The sequence below is a fragment of the Leucopleurus acutus genome (genome assembly GCF_964270905.1).
Source record: "Leucopleurus acutus genome assembly, chromosome: 10".
NCBI classification, from domain to species: Eukaryota; Metazoa; Chordata; class Mammalia; order Artiodactyla; family Delphinidae; genus Leucopleurus; species Leucopleurus acutus.
The window spans coordinates 54412014-54425130 of record NC_139153.1 but is presented as its reverse complement, the minus strand read 5'-3'; the positions used below and the strand labels follow the sequence as shown (position 1 = coordinate 54425130).

Below are 13117 nucleotides of genomic sequence, written 5' to 3'. Positions count from 1 at the left end.
GATTTATTCTTTGCCTACTGTCGAGGAGAAATGAGCCTATTATAAATGTCTAACATTAGTCACAAATCTGCAGGCCAGTGAATGAAAAAAAAGTTGAAATGACTATGCTTAAGTACAAAGAGACACCTTGGTAATTACTTTTAAGAATGTAAATTATGTTGGTGGAATGCAGGACTGTTTATGAAATGTCGACAAAAGAGGAAATCTTCTGCATCAGAACATTGAGTAATGATGAAATAAAACAAACTGATGAAATTTTAAATTACATTCTCTGGGTCTTATGCTTTCAGCTTTATCTTTGCCCTCTCTCCCCGACTCCCTCGCCCTTCATACCTGATCACCAAGGGAGAAGAAACAAATATACATAATCTTATTTGGGGCAGCCACCTTAGCGAGTGAAGTCTGCCTCGACCACAGAGCAGGCAGCTTTCAGGAAGCCCTGGGAAGCCTGCTGAAGTTCTCACTGTGGACCCCAGGGGCAACGTCTCTGAACTTGAAATCAGTGCAGATAGTGTAGGTGTTTCAGTAAGGAGATAAGGAGAGAGAAAAAGAGAAGTAGGAAGGGAAGACAAATTATATACTATGTCTGGGAGCAAGTCATGAGAGAAATTAGTTTGCAAACTAATTGATTTGACTATGGTATAAACATGGTCTCCAAACAAGACAATCCCTTTGGTATAAGAAGAAAAGATTAGAGCATCTCTGAATAATTAAATATTTTAAATCCATCCTTAAAAAAACTTATTTTGTGCATTTTTAAAATGTACATACTATATTTAAAAATGAATACATGTAGATAATTTAAAACAATAAATACATATTGGGGTAAATACTCAATTAAAAAAAATTTTTTTAACTATTAGGAGATTGTGGTCAAAACCTGGGTAACCTTTGCCTGGATAAACACTCAAGGAACTCTAAGGCTTCGTTGGGTCAATTATTCTATACTTTGTTTTATTATTATTATTATTGTTATTATTGTTGCTGCTGTTATTATTATTTTCACAAAAGCAATATATATTAATTGTAGAAAATTAAGAAATTGCAGAGGAATACAAAAGAAAGGAAAAATCATCTGTAACTATTTCTAAAATAGTTTGGTGCCCCTTATCTAACCACATATACAATATTGTATATGTATATAAATCTCTATGTATATACAATATAGTGACTGTTCTATAACTTATTTTTTCAATTAATAATAAATTATGACTACATTATTTTGGAAGAAAATTTTGATTGTCTATACACTACAAATTTGCATATAAATTATGTACCACATTTTAATCAACTCCGTATAGTTGAATATTTAAGTTTTTAAAATTTTCTTGCTCTTTTAATGCCTGAGGAACAGACATGGAGGCCTTTGGATGCCAAGTAGAATGAACTAGATTTTATACTGTGGACCAGTCATTCTCAAGGAAATGGTATTATACCTCCAGGCAATATCTTCAAAATTTGGGCAGATGTTTTTGGTTTTCATGATGTTTGGGGGTTGCTCCTTGTGTTTAGAAGGTGGGGAACAGGGATGCCAGCTGCCTTGCACTGTGGAGAGCAGTCCTGAGCCAGGAAGAGCTGCCCCATGTCCTGTACAACTTTGAAATGTCCTGCTGGAAATGCAGGAGGCCAGGAGCCTGATTACAATTATCCAAGCCCAGAATTTAACTCTGGTTTACATGCAAATTATTCTGTGCCCATTTTAAATAAACATTAAGTTTTCTACTACCATGTAAATCAAGGGGAAAATGTTTTCTTCAATGCTTTACCAAGAATTGTACACCTTTTTTGAAAATTATGTCACTAACATCACCCCATTCCTATTATTGGCATCAGCAACATCACCTACTTCTAAGAGTCTGCGTTTGAAGATGGCTCACATTCACAGTGATTCTAAGAGGATGTGTGAGCATCTTATCACTTCCTTGTGTCTTCTAATATTGTCATGCCAAACGTTTATGTAATGAAGTACATATCTTTATTATAAAGATTATTTTTCCTTCCTATGACATGTAAGGCCTTCTATTGCCTTTTACAAAATTCCATGTAGGTAGGTCCTATTTTCTATTGGTTTCATCTTAGGAGAATAAAGAGAACATTTAACAGCATTTATTATAAACAGTGGTCATTGGTCGATTGGGTTGAAAGCTGCGAGTGTAAAGCATTTGGAGGCTTCCAGCAGGAAAATGACAAGATAAAACAGGGCTGCAGGTACGACTGTGCGGAGAGGAAGGAAAATAAACAGGAGGCAGAGACCAGAAAATAAGCGAGTACAACCTGGGCAGGGAACTAATGAAGACCCAGAATGCTGCAATGCCTGAAAAAACCAAAAAGAAGAACTTTCATGGAGGACATTTTAAAAAGAGGAGTTGCTGGAACTCGGTGGTTGAACACAGTGTCAGAGAGGGGCTGTCACAGCATCAGTAGACAGCAGAGTGACTGTGTTCTCAAAAACAGTCTCACGTGTGTGGGCGCACGCATACACACACACACACACACACACACACACACACACACACACACACACACACACACACAAACTCCAGGTTCTTTATGAAATAATCCCGCTCCCCTTCTGCTGCCAAAGGGAAGACTTATCACACCACTGATTCTGAAATCTGACAGCTCCGCCTGACATGAGTCTGAATTGGAGGGGCGAAGCCTTATTCGGTTTATTTATTTGTTTGTGATTCTCCATCCAAGATAAATCCTAAAACAAATTTCAAGTGTGCTTTAAGTACACTCCAGGTTATAAATCATATACCTGCATTCTCATACTACAGTAAGCATGAAACCACATAGATCAACAACAGATATATATGCCTCCCTTCCTTGCCAAATTCATGCACACACACCCATGCCAAGAGAGAGGATAAAAGGAAACTAAGACAGAACCAATGATGATTCATCTGCAGCATACATGTTTAGGAATCAGAAGCAACCAGAACAATTAAAATAATATGATATTAGACTGGGCAAGGGCCCCATGGTTCTAAATGGCAGAAAAGTGTTTCCAAAACGAAGGGATGGAGAATCATGTATGTCAATCATGAGAGAACTGATGCTGGAGAATACTGGGGAGAGAAGAGACTGTCCTGATTCATATTTGATCTCCAGTGAAGATTAAAAGTGTATTATATGCTAATTTATCTGATTTTAGCTTATATACCCATCCTCAATTTCAAATTTTCTGAGACTAGATAATGTAAATATTTCTTTAAACAATGGAAGAGTGAGTCCATAGTATCCCCAAACATAAAGAGACTATTTACTTATCCTGATCCGTGTCCATGCAACAGTATTGAGTCCATAAAACACAAATATCACCTTCTACGTTGCTTTTCTTAACAATCAGAAAGTGAGAAGGATGGCAGCCATATCCTTCTCAACATCACCAAACAATGCCTAATGCATTCCATCAAAGTGCAAAATGTCCCTGGAAACATCACCATTAAATTCTCACATTGTTTCTTTTTGAGTCACTTACCATCTGAAATGTATTCTTTAGCACTTTCTCATTTACATTGTGTGACAAAAAGACAAACCAGATCCAAGGACCATGCTAACTGCCTGATATGGCCAATGGAGGGTTTGTCTAGGCAAAGGCACAGGTAACTCTGTCCATCTCTCCCCATCTCTGCTGCCTGACCTCAGGTTTAACAAGAGGTTAAGACATTTATATATTGAGTATGTATTGTGCTACCTTGAAGGAGGCTAAATGAGCCATGAATAGACAGAAACTGGCCTAAGGCTAAAGAAGATGCTGCAGGTGAGGATCCAGGTGGCTATGACTTAAAGGCCATGGTCTTCCCACCTCTACCTAACTAGGCACAAATTCCAAGCACCTGTCATGGAAGATGAGGCCTCCGTGCGCTCCCGTGCCTGCTGCTCTTGTCCTACTCCTAGCACTGCCCCCTGCCCCACTGTGGTCTTCGATCACACCCTCCCCTCTTAGCCTCTGGGCCATGATGTTGTGATTCTTCCTGGAACCCACTTCTTCACAGTTGTCACCGACTCACACCTACTTATTGTCCAAGACTCCAATCTAGTGTCACACTTTGGGGTAGATATCCTTTCTTTCTGCCTTTACAGGGTTTCTCTTCATCTAGGCACCTACTAGTTACCTGGTGATGATCTCTTTACTCATTTGTCTCCTAGAATACGAGTTTCCCAGGGCAGGGACCAAGTCTCTTTGATGTTTATATCTCCAGTGCCCGGCACAGTGAGTGCTAAATGTCTGTTCCTTGCATGACTGGCAAGTTTTTCCTTTTCTTCTAGAGGGCAAGGAGAAGGGCTATCACCTATCAAAGCTGTTAAAACTATCATTGATTTCCACACTGAGGGTAAGGAGGGGTTTGCAAGTCACATTTAGTTCAATGATCAATTGAAATTCATTGCTGACATTTCTTTTCTTTTTTATCACATAAGCCCCTTGGTGGAAAGAAGAGAAAGTCTCACACTCACAAAGGGTACCAGATTTAGACTTTAACATTATCTGCTAGTGAAGTGATGCAAGCAGTCACAGACATGCACCAGCAGAGTTTAAGGAAGAAGCCATTCATCATACGACATTAACCATTACCAGATCATGTGCTCTGAAGTGCACTGTGAATTAGAACTTCTGATAAATTCTACCACTCTCTTGCAAACAGCACAATTATTTTGAATATGTGTGTGTCAAGTATCTTGATTTATTTTAACAAATGCTCACAACTGTTTGGCATGTCATTAACTTTTAATATACTAAGAACAACCTCTCTAGATCCTCAAGAAGTTCTTGCAAGTACCAAATCATTTATAGGATCAATAGACAATGGGCATTGACTCTATTTCATCCAAAGGAAAAAATGCAATATCCTTATCACTCACCAAATGAAGTTTTGCCCAGAATTCAGGTCCTTCCTCCATCTCTCTGAGGCTCGGTGGAATGTACCAAAAGCAAACATTGGCATATTCAGGCTGAAGATGAAGAAAGTTTGAAAGTTTTTAATTAATCTTAGAATGCAATTCAACTCTTAGCTAGTTTCTTTGAGTCATCATGTGTGTCTTACGTTGATAACATCAGAATCTGATAGATTAGACATCCGTTCAGCCTTACTTTTGATAACAGCTTATTGAGAAATTTTCTTCTCAGATGGGTGCAGCCAGAGAGTGCTCTCCCCTCTGGGTAAGGAATGTGCACAAGATCAAAAATAAACATAATGAAGTTTGAAGCTAACTCATCCCAGCTCTAACTAACCATTAGTTAGCATCTGATACATATATACCTAGAGATACCGTGGTTCATCCCTCTTCAACCCTAATCCTTAAGTTATATCTCACACCACCATATCGTTCCAATAATTTCTTCTCTACTTAAGGTGGCCAAAGTTGTCTTCTATTACCTGCTACACTTGACAAATACAAAATCCCCAATTACCTGTGAGTCGGTAACATATGATGTACTTGGGCTCCACTTAACCAGCCCTGCTGTGACCCTGGCCAATACAGCATCAGAAGGAAAAAAAAAGGCCATCAGTTTGACTACTGGCTCTCAAGTATCAGTATCAGGAAGGGTGTGAGTCTGCTAGATGGCTTGCTCAAAATGAAGACTCTCAGCACCTGGGCTCAGAACACCCAGACCTGAATAAGTCCATCATAGAAATGGCTGAAGAACTGGGTCATGCTGGGTCATGCCCACCCACTCAGCACCTTCCTCATCTGATTTTTCATGCTGACAGTTTTTGAAATGACTGCCATTTTCCCACCACAAACACAGTTTGTAGGTAATAAATGGTGTTATAATAGTTCTCAATAACCAAGTTATGCTCCATTGTCAGTATAAAGTTTCAAAGTATTTCACAGAGAAGAAACAGCTATCACCTCACATCTTAAAATCAAAACTGGTACTATAAAGAGTTTTGATTTTAGTGGATTTTAAATTACAACTGATAGCCCAAAACATTCAAGCTCAACAAGGTAAGCTCTTGATCTGATCATCCCTTCACATTTGAAGTTTGTAACAGGCTTATTGAATTTGACTAAAAGAAAGAAAAGGAGCTACAGAAAGAACAAACAAACAGATGAGGAACCAAGATGGCGGACCAGAAGGATGTGCTCTCACTCCCTCTTGTGAAAACACCAGAATCACAACTAGCTGCTGGACAATCATCGACAGGAAGACACTGGAACTCACCAAAAAAAGATACCCCACATCCAAAGACAAAGGAGAAGCCACAGTGAGACGGTAGGAGGGGTGCAATCACAGTACAATCAAATCCCATAACTGCTGGGTGGGTGACTCACAGACTAGAGAACACTTATACCACAGAAGTCCACCAACTGGAGTGAAGGTTCTGAGACCCACGTCAGGCTTCCCAACCTGGGGGTCCGGCAACAGGAGGAGGAATTCCTAGAGAATTAGACTTTAAAGCTAAGTGAGATTTGATTGCAGGACTTCGACAGGACGGGGGAAAACAGAGACTCCACTCTTGGAGGGCACACACAAAGTAGTGTGCACATCGGGACCCAGGGGAAGGAGCAGTGACTCCATAGGAGACTGAACCAGACCTACCTGCTAGTGTTGGAGGGTCTCCTGCAGAGGCGGGCAGTGGATGTGGCTCACAGTAGGGACAAGGACACTGGCAGCAGAAGTTCTGGGAAGTACTCCTTGGCGTGAGCCCTCCCAGGGTCTGTCATTAGCCCCACCAAAGAGCCCAGGTAGGCTCCAGCGTTGGGTTGCCTCAGGTCAAACAACCAACAGGGAGGGAACCCAGCCCCACCCATCAGCAGTCAAGCAGATTAAAGTTTTACTGAGCGCTGCCCACCTGGAGCAACACCTAGCTCTACCTACCACCAGTCCCTCCCATCAGGAAACTTATACAAGCCTATTAGATAGCCTTATCCACCAGAGGGCAGACAGCAGAAGCAAGAACTACAATCCTGCAGCCCTCAGAACAAAAATCACATTCACAGAAAGATAGACAAGATGAAAGGGCAGAGGGCTATGTACCAGATGAAGGAACAAGAAAAAAACCCAAAAAAACAACTAAATGAGGTGGAGATAGGCAACCTTCCAGAAAAAGAATTCAGAAAAATGATAGTGAAGATGATCCAGGACCTCGGAAAAAGAATGGAGGCAAAGATCGAGAAGATGCAAGAAATGTTTAACAAAGATCTAGAAGAATTAAAGAACAAACAAACAGAGATGAACCATACAATAACCGAAATGAAACTACACTAGAAGGAATCAATAGCAGAATAACTGAGGCAGAAGAACAATTCAATAACTGAAATGAAACTACACTAGAAGGATTCAATAGCAGAATAACTGAGGCAGAAGAACGGATAAGTGACCTGGAAGACAGAATGGTGGAATTCACTGCCGTGGAACAGAATAAACAAAAAAGAATGAAAAGAAAGGAAGACAGCCTAAGAGACCTCTGTGACAACCTTAAATGCAACAACATTCGCTTTATAGGGGTCCCAGAGGAGAAGAGAGAAAGGACCCGAGAAAATATTGGAAGAGATTATAGTCGAAAACTTCCCTAACATGGGAAAGGAAATAGCCACCCAAGTCCAGGAAGCACAGCGAGTCCCATACAGGACAAACCCAAGGAAAAACATGCTGAGACACATAGTAATCAAATTGGCAAAAATTAAAGAAAAAGAAAAATTATTCAAAGCAGCAAGGGAAAAAGGACAAATAACATACAAGGGAACTCCCATAAGGTTAACAGCTGGTTTCTCAGCAGAAACCCTACAAGCCACAAGGGAGTGGCATGATATACTTAAAGTGATGAAAGGGAAGAACCTACAACCAAGATAACTCTACCCAGCAAGGATCTCATTCAGATTTGATGGAGAAATCAAAAGCTTTACTGACAAGCAAAAGCTAAGAGAATTCAGCACCACCAAACCAGCTCTACAACAAATGCTAAAGGAACTTCTCTAAGTGGGAAACACAAGAGAAGAAAAGGACCTACAAAAACAAACCCCCCAAAATTAAGAAAATGGTCATAGGAACATACATATTGATAATTACCTTAACGTGAATGGATTAAATGCTCCAACCAAAGGATGCAGGCTTGCTGAATGGATACAAAAACAAGACCCATAAATATGCCATCTACAAGAGACCCATTTCAGACCTAGGGACACATACACACTGAAAATGAGGGGATGGAAAAAGATATTCCATGCAAATGGAAATCAAAAGAAAGTTGGAGTACCAATACTCATATCAGATTAAACAGACTTTAAAGAATGTTACAAGAGACAAGGAAAGACACTACATAATGATCAAGGGATCAATCCAAGAAGAACATATAACAATTATAAATATATATGCACCCAACATAGGAGCACCTCAATACATAAGGCAACGCTAACAGCTCTAAAAGAGGTAATCGACAGTAACATAATAATAGTGGGGGACTTTAACACCTCACTTACACCAATGGACAGATGATCCAAAATGAAAATAAATAAGGGAACAGAAACTTTAAATGACACAATAGACATGAGAGATTTAATTGATATTTATAGGACATTCCATCCAAAAACAACAGATTACCCTTTCTTTTCAAGTGCACAAGGAACATTCTCCAGGATACATCACATCTTGGGTCACAAACCAAGCCTCAGTAAATTTAAGAAAATTGCAATCATATCAAGCATCTTTCCTGACCACAACGCTATGAGATTAGAAATGAATTACTGGGAAAAAAACGTAAAAAACACAAACACGTGGAGGCTAAACAATACGTTACTAAATAACCAAGAGATCACTGATGAAATCAATGAGGAACTCAAAAAATACCTAGAGACAAATGACAATGAAAACACGACTATCCAAAACCTATGGGATACAGCAAAAGCAGTACTAAGAGGGAAGTTTATAGCTATGCAAGTCTACCTCAAAATACAAGAAAAACCTCAAATAAATAATCTAACCTTACACCTAAAGGAACTAGAGAAAGAAGAAAAAACAAAACCCAAAATGAGCAGAATGAAAGAAATCATCAAGATCAGAGCAGAAATAAATGAATCAGAAACAAAGAAAACATAGCAAAGATCAATAAAACTAAAAGCTGGTTCTTTCAGAAGATAAACAAAATTGATAAACCATTAGCCAGACTCATCAAGAAAAAGAGGGAGAGGACTCAAATCAATAAAATTATAAATGAAAAAGGAGAAGTTACAACAGACACCGCAGAAATACAAAGCATCCTAAGAGACTACTACAAGCAATTCTATGCCAATAAAATGAACAACCTGGAAGAAATGGACAAATTCATAGAAGGGTATAACCTTCCAAGACTGAACCAGGAAGAAATAGAAAATATGAACAGACCAATCACAAGTAATGAAATTGAAACTGAGATTAAAAATCCTCCAACAAACAAAAGTCCAGGACCAGATGGCTTCACAGGTGAAATCTATCAAACATTTAGGGAAGAGCTAACACCCATCCTTCTCAAACTCTTCCAAAAAACTGCAGAGGAAGGAACACTCCCAAACTCATTCTGTGAGGCCACCATCACCCTGATACCAAAATCAGACAAAGATATTACAAAAAACGAAAATTACAGACCAGTATCACTGATGAATATAGATGCAAAAATCCTCAACAAAATACTAGCAAAGAGAATCCAACAACAAATTAAAAGGATCATACACCATGACCAAGTGGGATTTATCCCAGGGATGCAAGGATTCTTCAACATATGCAAATCAATCAATGTGATACACCATATTAACAAATTGAATAAAAAACATATGATCATCTCATTAGATGCAGAAAAAGCTTTTGACAAAATTCAACACCCAGTTATGATAAAAACTCTACAGAAAATGGGCATAGAGGAAACATACTTCAACATAATAAAGGTCATATATGACAAACCCATTGCAAACATCATTCTCAATCGTGAAAAACTGAAAGCATTTCCTCTAAGATCAGGAACAAGACAAGGATGTCCACTCTCTCCACTACTATTCAATATAGTTTTGGAAGTCCTAGCCACAGCAATCAGAGAAGAAAAAGAAATAAAAGGAATCCAAATCGGAAAAGAAGAAGTAAAACTGTCATTGTTCGAAGATGACATGATACTACACATAGAGAATCCTAAAGATGCCACCAGAAAACTACTAGAGCTAATCAATGATTTTGGTAAAGTAGCAGGATACAAAATTAATGCACAGAAATCTCTTGCATTCCTATACACGAATGATGAAAAATCTGAAAGAGAAATTAAGGAAACACTCCCATTTACCAATGCAACAAAAAGAATAAAATACCTAGGAATAAACCTACCTAGGGAGACAAACGACCTGTATGCAGAAAACTATAAGACACTGAGAAAGAAATTAAAGATGATACCAATAAATGGAGAGATATACCATGTTCTTGGATTGGAAGAATGAATATTGTGAAAATGACTATACTACCCAAAGCAATCTACAGATTCAATGCAATGCCTATCAAATTAGCAGTGGCATTTTTTACAGAACTAGAACAAAAAATCTTAAAATTTGTAGGGAAACACAAAAGATTCCAAATAGTCAAAGCAATCTTGAGGGAAAAAAATGGAGCTGGAGAAATCAGACTCCCTGACTTCAGACTATACTACAAAGCTACAGTAATCTAGACAATATGGTACTGGTACAAAAACAAGAATATAGATCAATGGAACAGGATAGAAAGCCCAGCGATAAACCCACGCACCTATGGTCAGGTAATCTATGACAAAGGAGGCAAGGATATACAGTGGAGAAAGACAGTCTCTTCAATACGTGGTGCTGGGAAAACTGGACAACTACATGTAAAAGAATGAAATTAGAACACTCTCTAACACCATACACAAAAATAAACTCAAAATGGATTAAAGACCTAAATGTAAGGCCAGACACTATAAAACTCTCAGAGGAAAACATAGGAAGAACACTCTTTGACATAAATCACAGCAAGATCTTTTTTGACCCACCTCCTAGAGCAATGGAAATAAAAACAAAAATAACCAATTGGGACCTAAGGAATCTTAAAAGCTTTTGCACAGCAACAGAAACTAGAAACAAAACGAAAAGGCAACCTTCAGAATGGGAGAAAATATTTGCAAATGAATCAACAGATAAAGGATTAATCTCCAAAATATATAAACAGCTCAAGCAGCTCAATATTAAAAAAACAAACAACCCAGTCAAAAAATGGGCAGAAGACCTAAATAGACATTTCTCCAAAGAAGATATACAGATGGCCAAGAGGCAAATGAAAAGCTGCTCAACATCACTAATTATTAGATAATGTAAATCAAAACTACAATGAGGTATCACCTCACACTGGTTAGAATAGCATCATCAGAAAATCTACAAACAACAAATGCTAGAGAGGGTATGGAGAAAAGGGAATCCTCTTGCACTGTTGGTGAGAATGTAAATTGATACAGCCACTATGGAGAACATTATGGAGGTTCCTTAAGAAACTAAAAATAGAACTACCATATGACCCAGCAATCCCACTACTGGGCATATACCCTGAGAAAACCATAATTCAAAAAGACACATGCACCCCAATGTTCACTGCAACACTATTTACAGTAGCCAGGTCATGGAAGCAACCTAAATGCCCATCAACAAACAAATGGATAAAAAAGATGTGGTACAAATATACAATGAAATATTATTCAGCCATAAAAAGGAACGAAACTGGGCCATTTGTAGAGACATGGATGGACCTAGAGACTGTTATACAGAGTGAAGTAAGTCAAAAAGAGAAAAACAAATATCGTATATTAACACATATATGTGGAACCTAGAAAAATGGTACAGATGAACCAGGTGGCAAGGCAGAAATAGAGACACAGATGTAGAGAACAAACATATGGACACCAAGGGGGGAAGGTGGGGTGTGGTGGTGGTGGTGTGATGAATTGGGAGATTGGGATTGACATGTATACACTGATGTGTATAAGATAGATAACTAATATTGAACATGGGAAAAATAAAGAAATGATTAAAAAAATAAAAAAACAAATAAGGTACTTTGTAATTCAAGTCAATTCCATAAACATTTATCATGAAGCTACAATAGTCTTTACAGATCTACACAATTTATACTTGGTTTTCTAATTTATGATTAATTTGGTTTCTCTAGAATAGAATGTCTTGGCCTTCCAATTGTTTAAAATGTGAATAAATCTTTTTGTGAATAAATAAAGTCACTACTGTTGATTAGAAAGTAGAAAAAACCAGTTATTATCTGTCACTAGATTCTAGGAATTTCCGTCTTTATATCAACGAAGATTTTTTTCCAGGTGCCATTTATGTCAGTTATCAATTTATTGCTTCTCAGCTCCGAATCCACCCGTTCTTTATGTTCTCCAATAATGGAGGTGGACTCTATAAATATTTCTCCTTGCCATCTGGTCCAATCGGAGACTTTATCACCAGAGGGTGCTGGAGGGACACGGAGAAGGAAGAGGTGTCTCCTCCTGGTCACGTGCACTCATCTCATGGGGCTCCTGCAGTAGGAGGGGCTCTTTTCAGCAGTTTTGGTGACCAGCAGCAAGTGGCCCCTGACAGCTTCCCCCAGCACCACGCCCTGTGGCGGCTTCACAGCAGCCTGGTCACAGGAGGATGACCATAAATGGTTTTTCTTGCACACTCTCCTCCGGGGACTTCATAGGGAGGGCTGCCAGCGATGCACCTTGCCTTGGATGGCTTGAGTGAGTTCTAAAATATGGCAGTGCCCTGATATCAGTGTCCTCCAGCACTCCAGGAGGTGGACTCCTAGAGACCCCACCTGTGTGACACCTTGGGGGACTTCCCTGTCATCTTGGGAGACACACTGCACCCTCTCCAACCTAGTTTGGATCTCAGCCCTGGGTGGGGGTGGCCTCTTGCTCAGTGCTCCATCTCCATTCTAGGAGTGATGTCTGTTCTTTACAGTATCTGCTATTTCTGTATTTTTTAGGGTCTCTTGCGAGGCAATCTCCCATGACTCCAATCAACTGTTAATAATTCTTTTTTTAAAATATGGAACTCTTCACAGATCTGCATGTCATCCTTGCACAGGGACCATCTTAAACTTTTCTGTATTGTTCTGATTTTAATATATGTGCTGCTAAAGCAAGCACGATAA

At 38.9% G+C, this 13117-nt stretch overlaps 1 protein-coding gene across 1 annotated transcript in view; it reads right to left on the bottom strand.

The window, feature by feature from the left end:
- The window catches only part of GADL1 (glutamate decarboxylase like 1), a gene marked incomplete at both ends in the record, with an annotated part of 265368 nt that overhangs the window by 65710 nt on the left and 186541 nt on the right, over positions 1-13117 (bottom strand). Inside the window, one exon of the mRNA XM_082848395.1 lies at positions 4867-4956. Coding sequence (XP_082704521.1) covers positions 4867-4956 — 90 coding nt within the window. The remainder of the gene's footprint in view (positions 1-4866; positions 4957-13117) is intronic.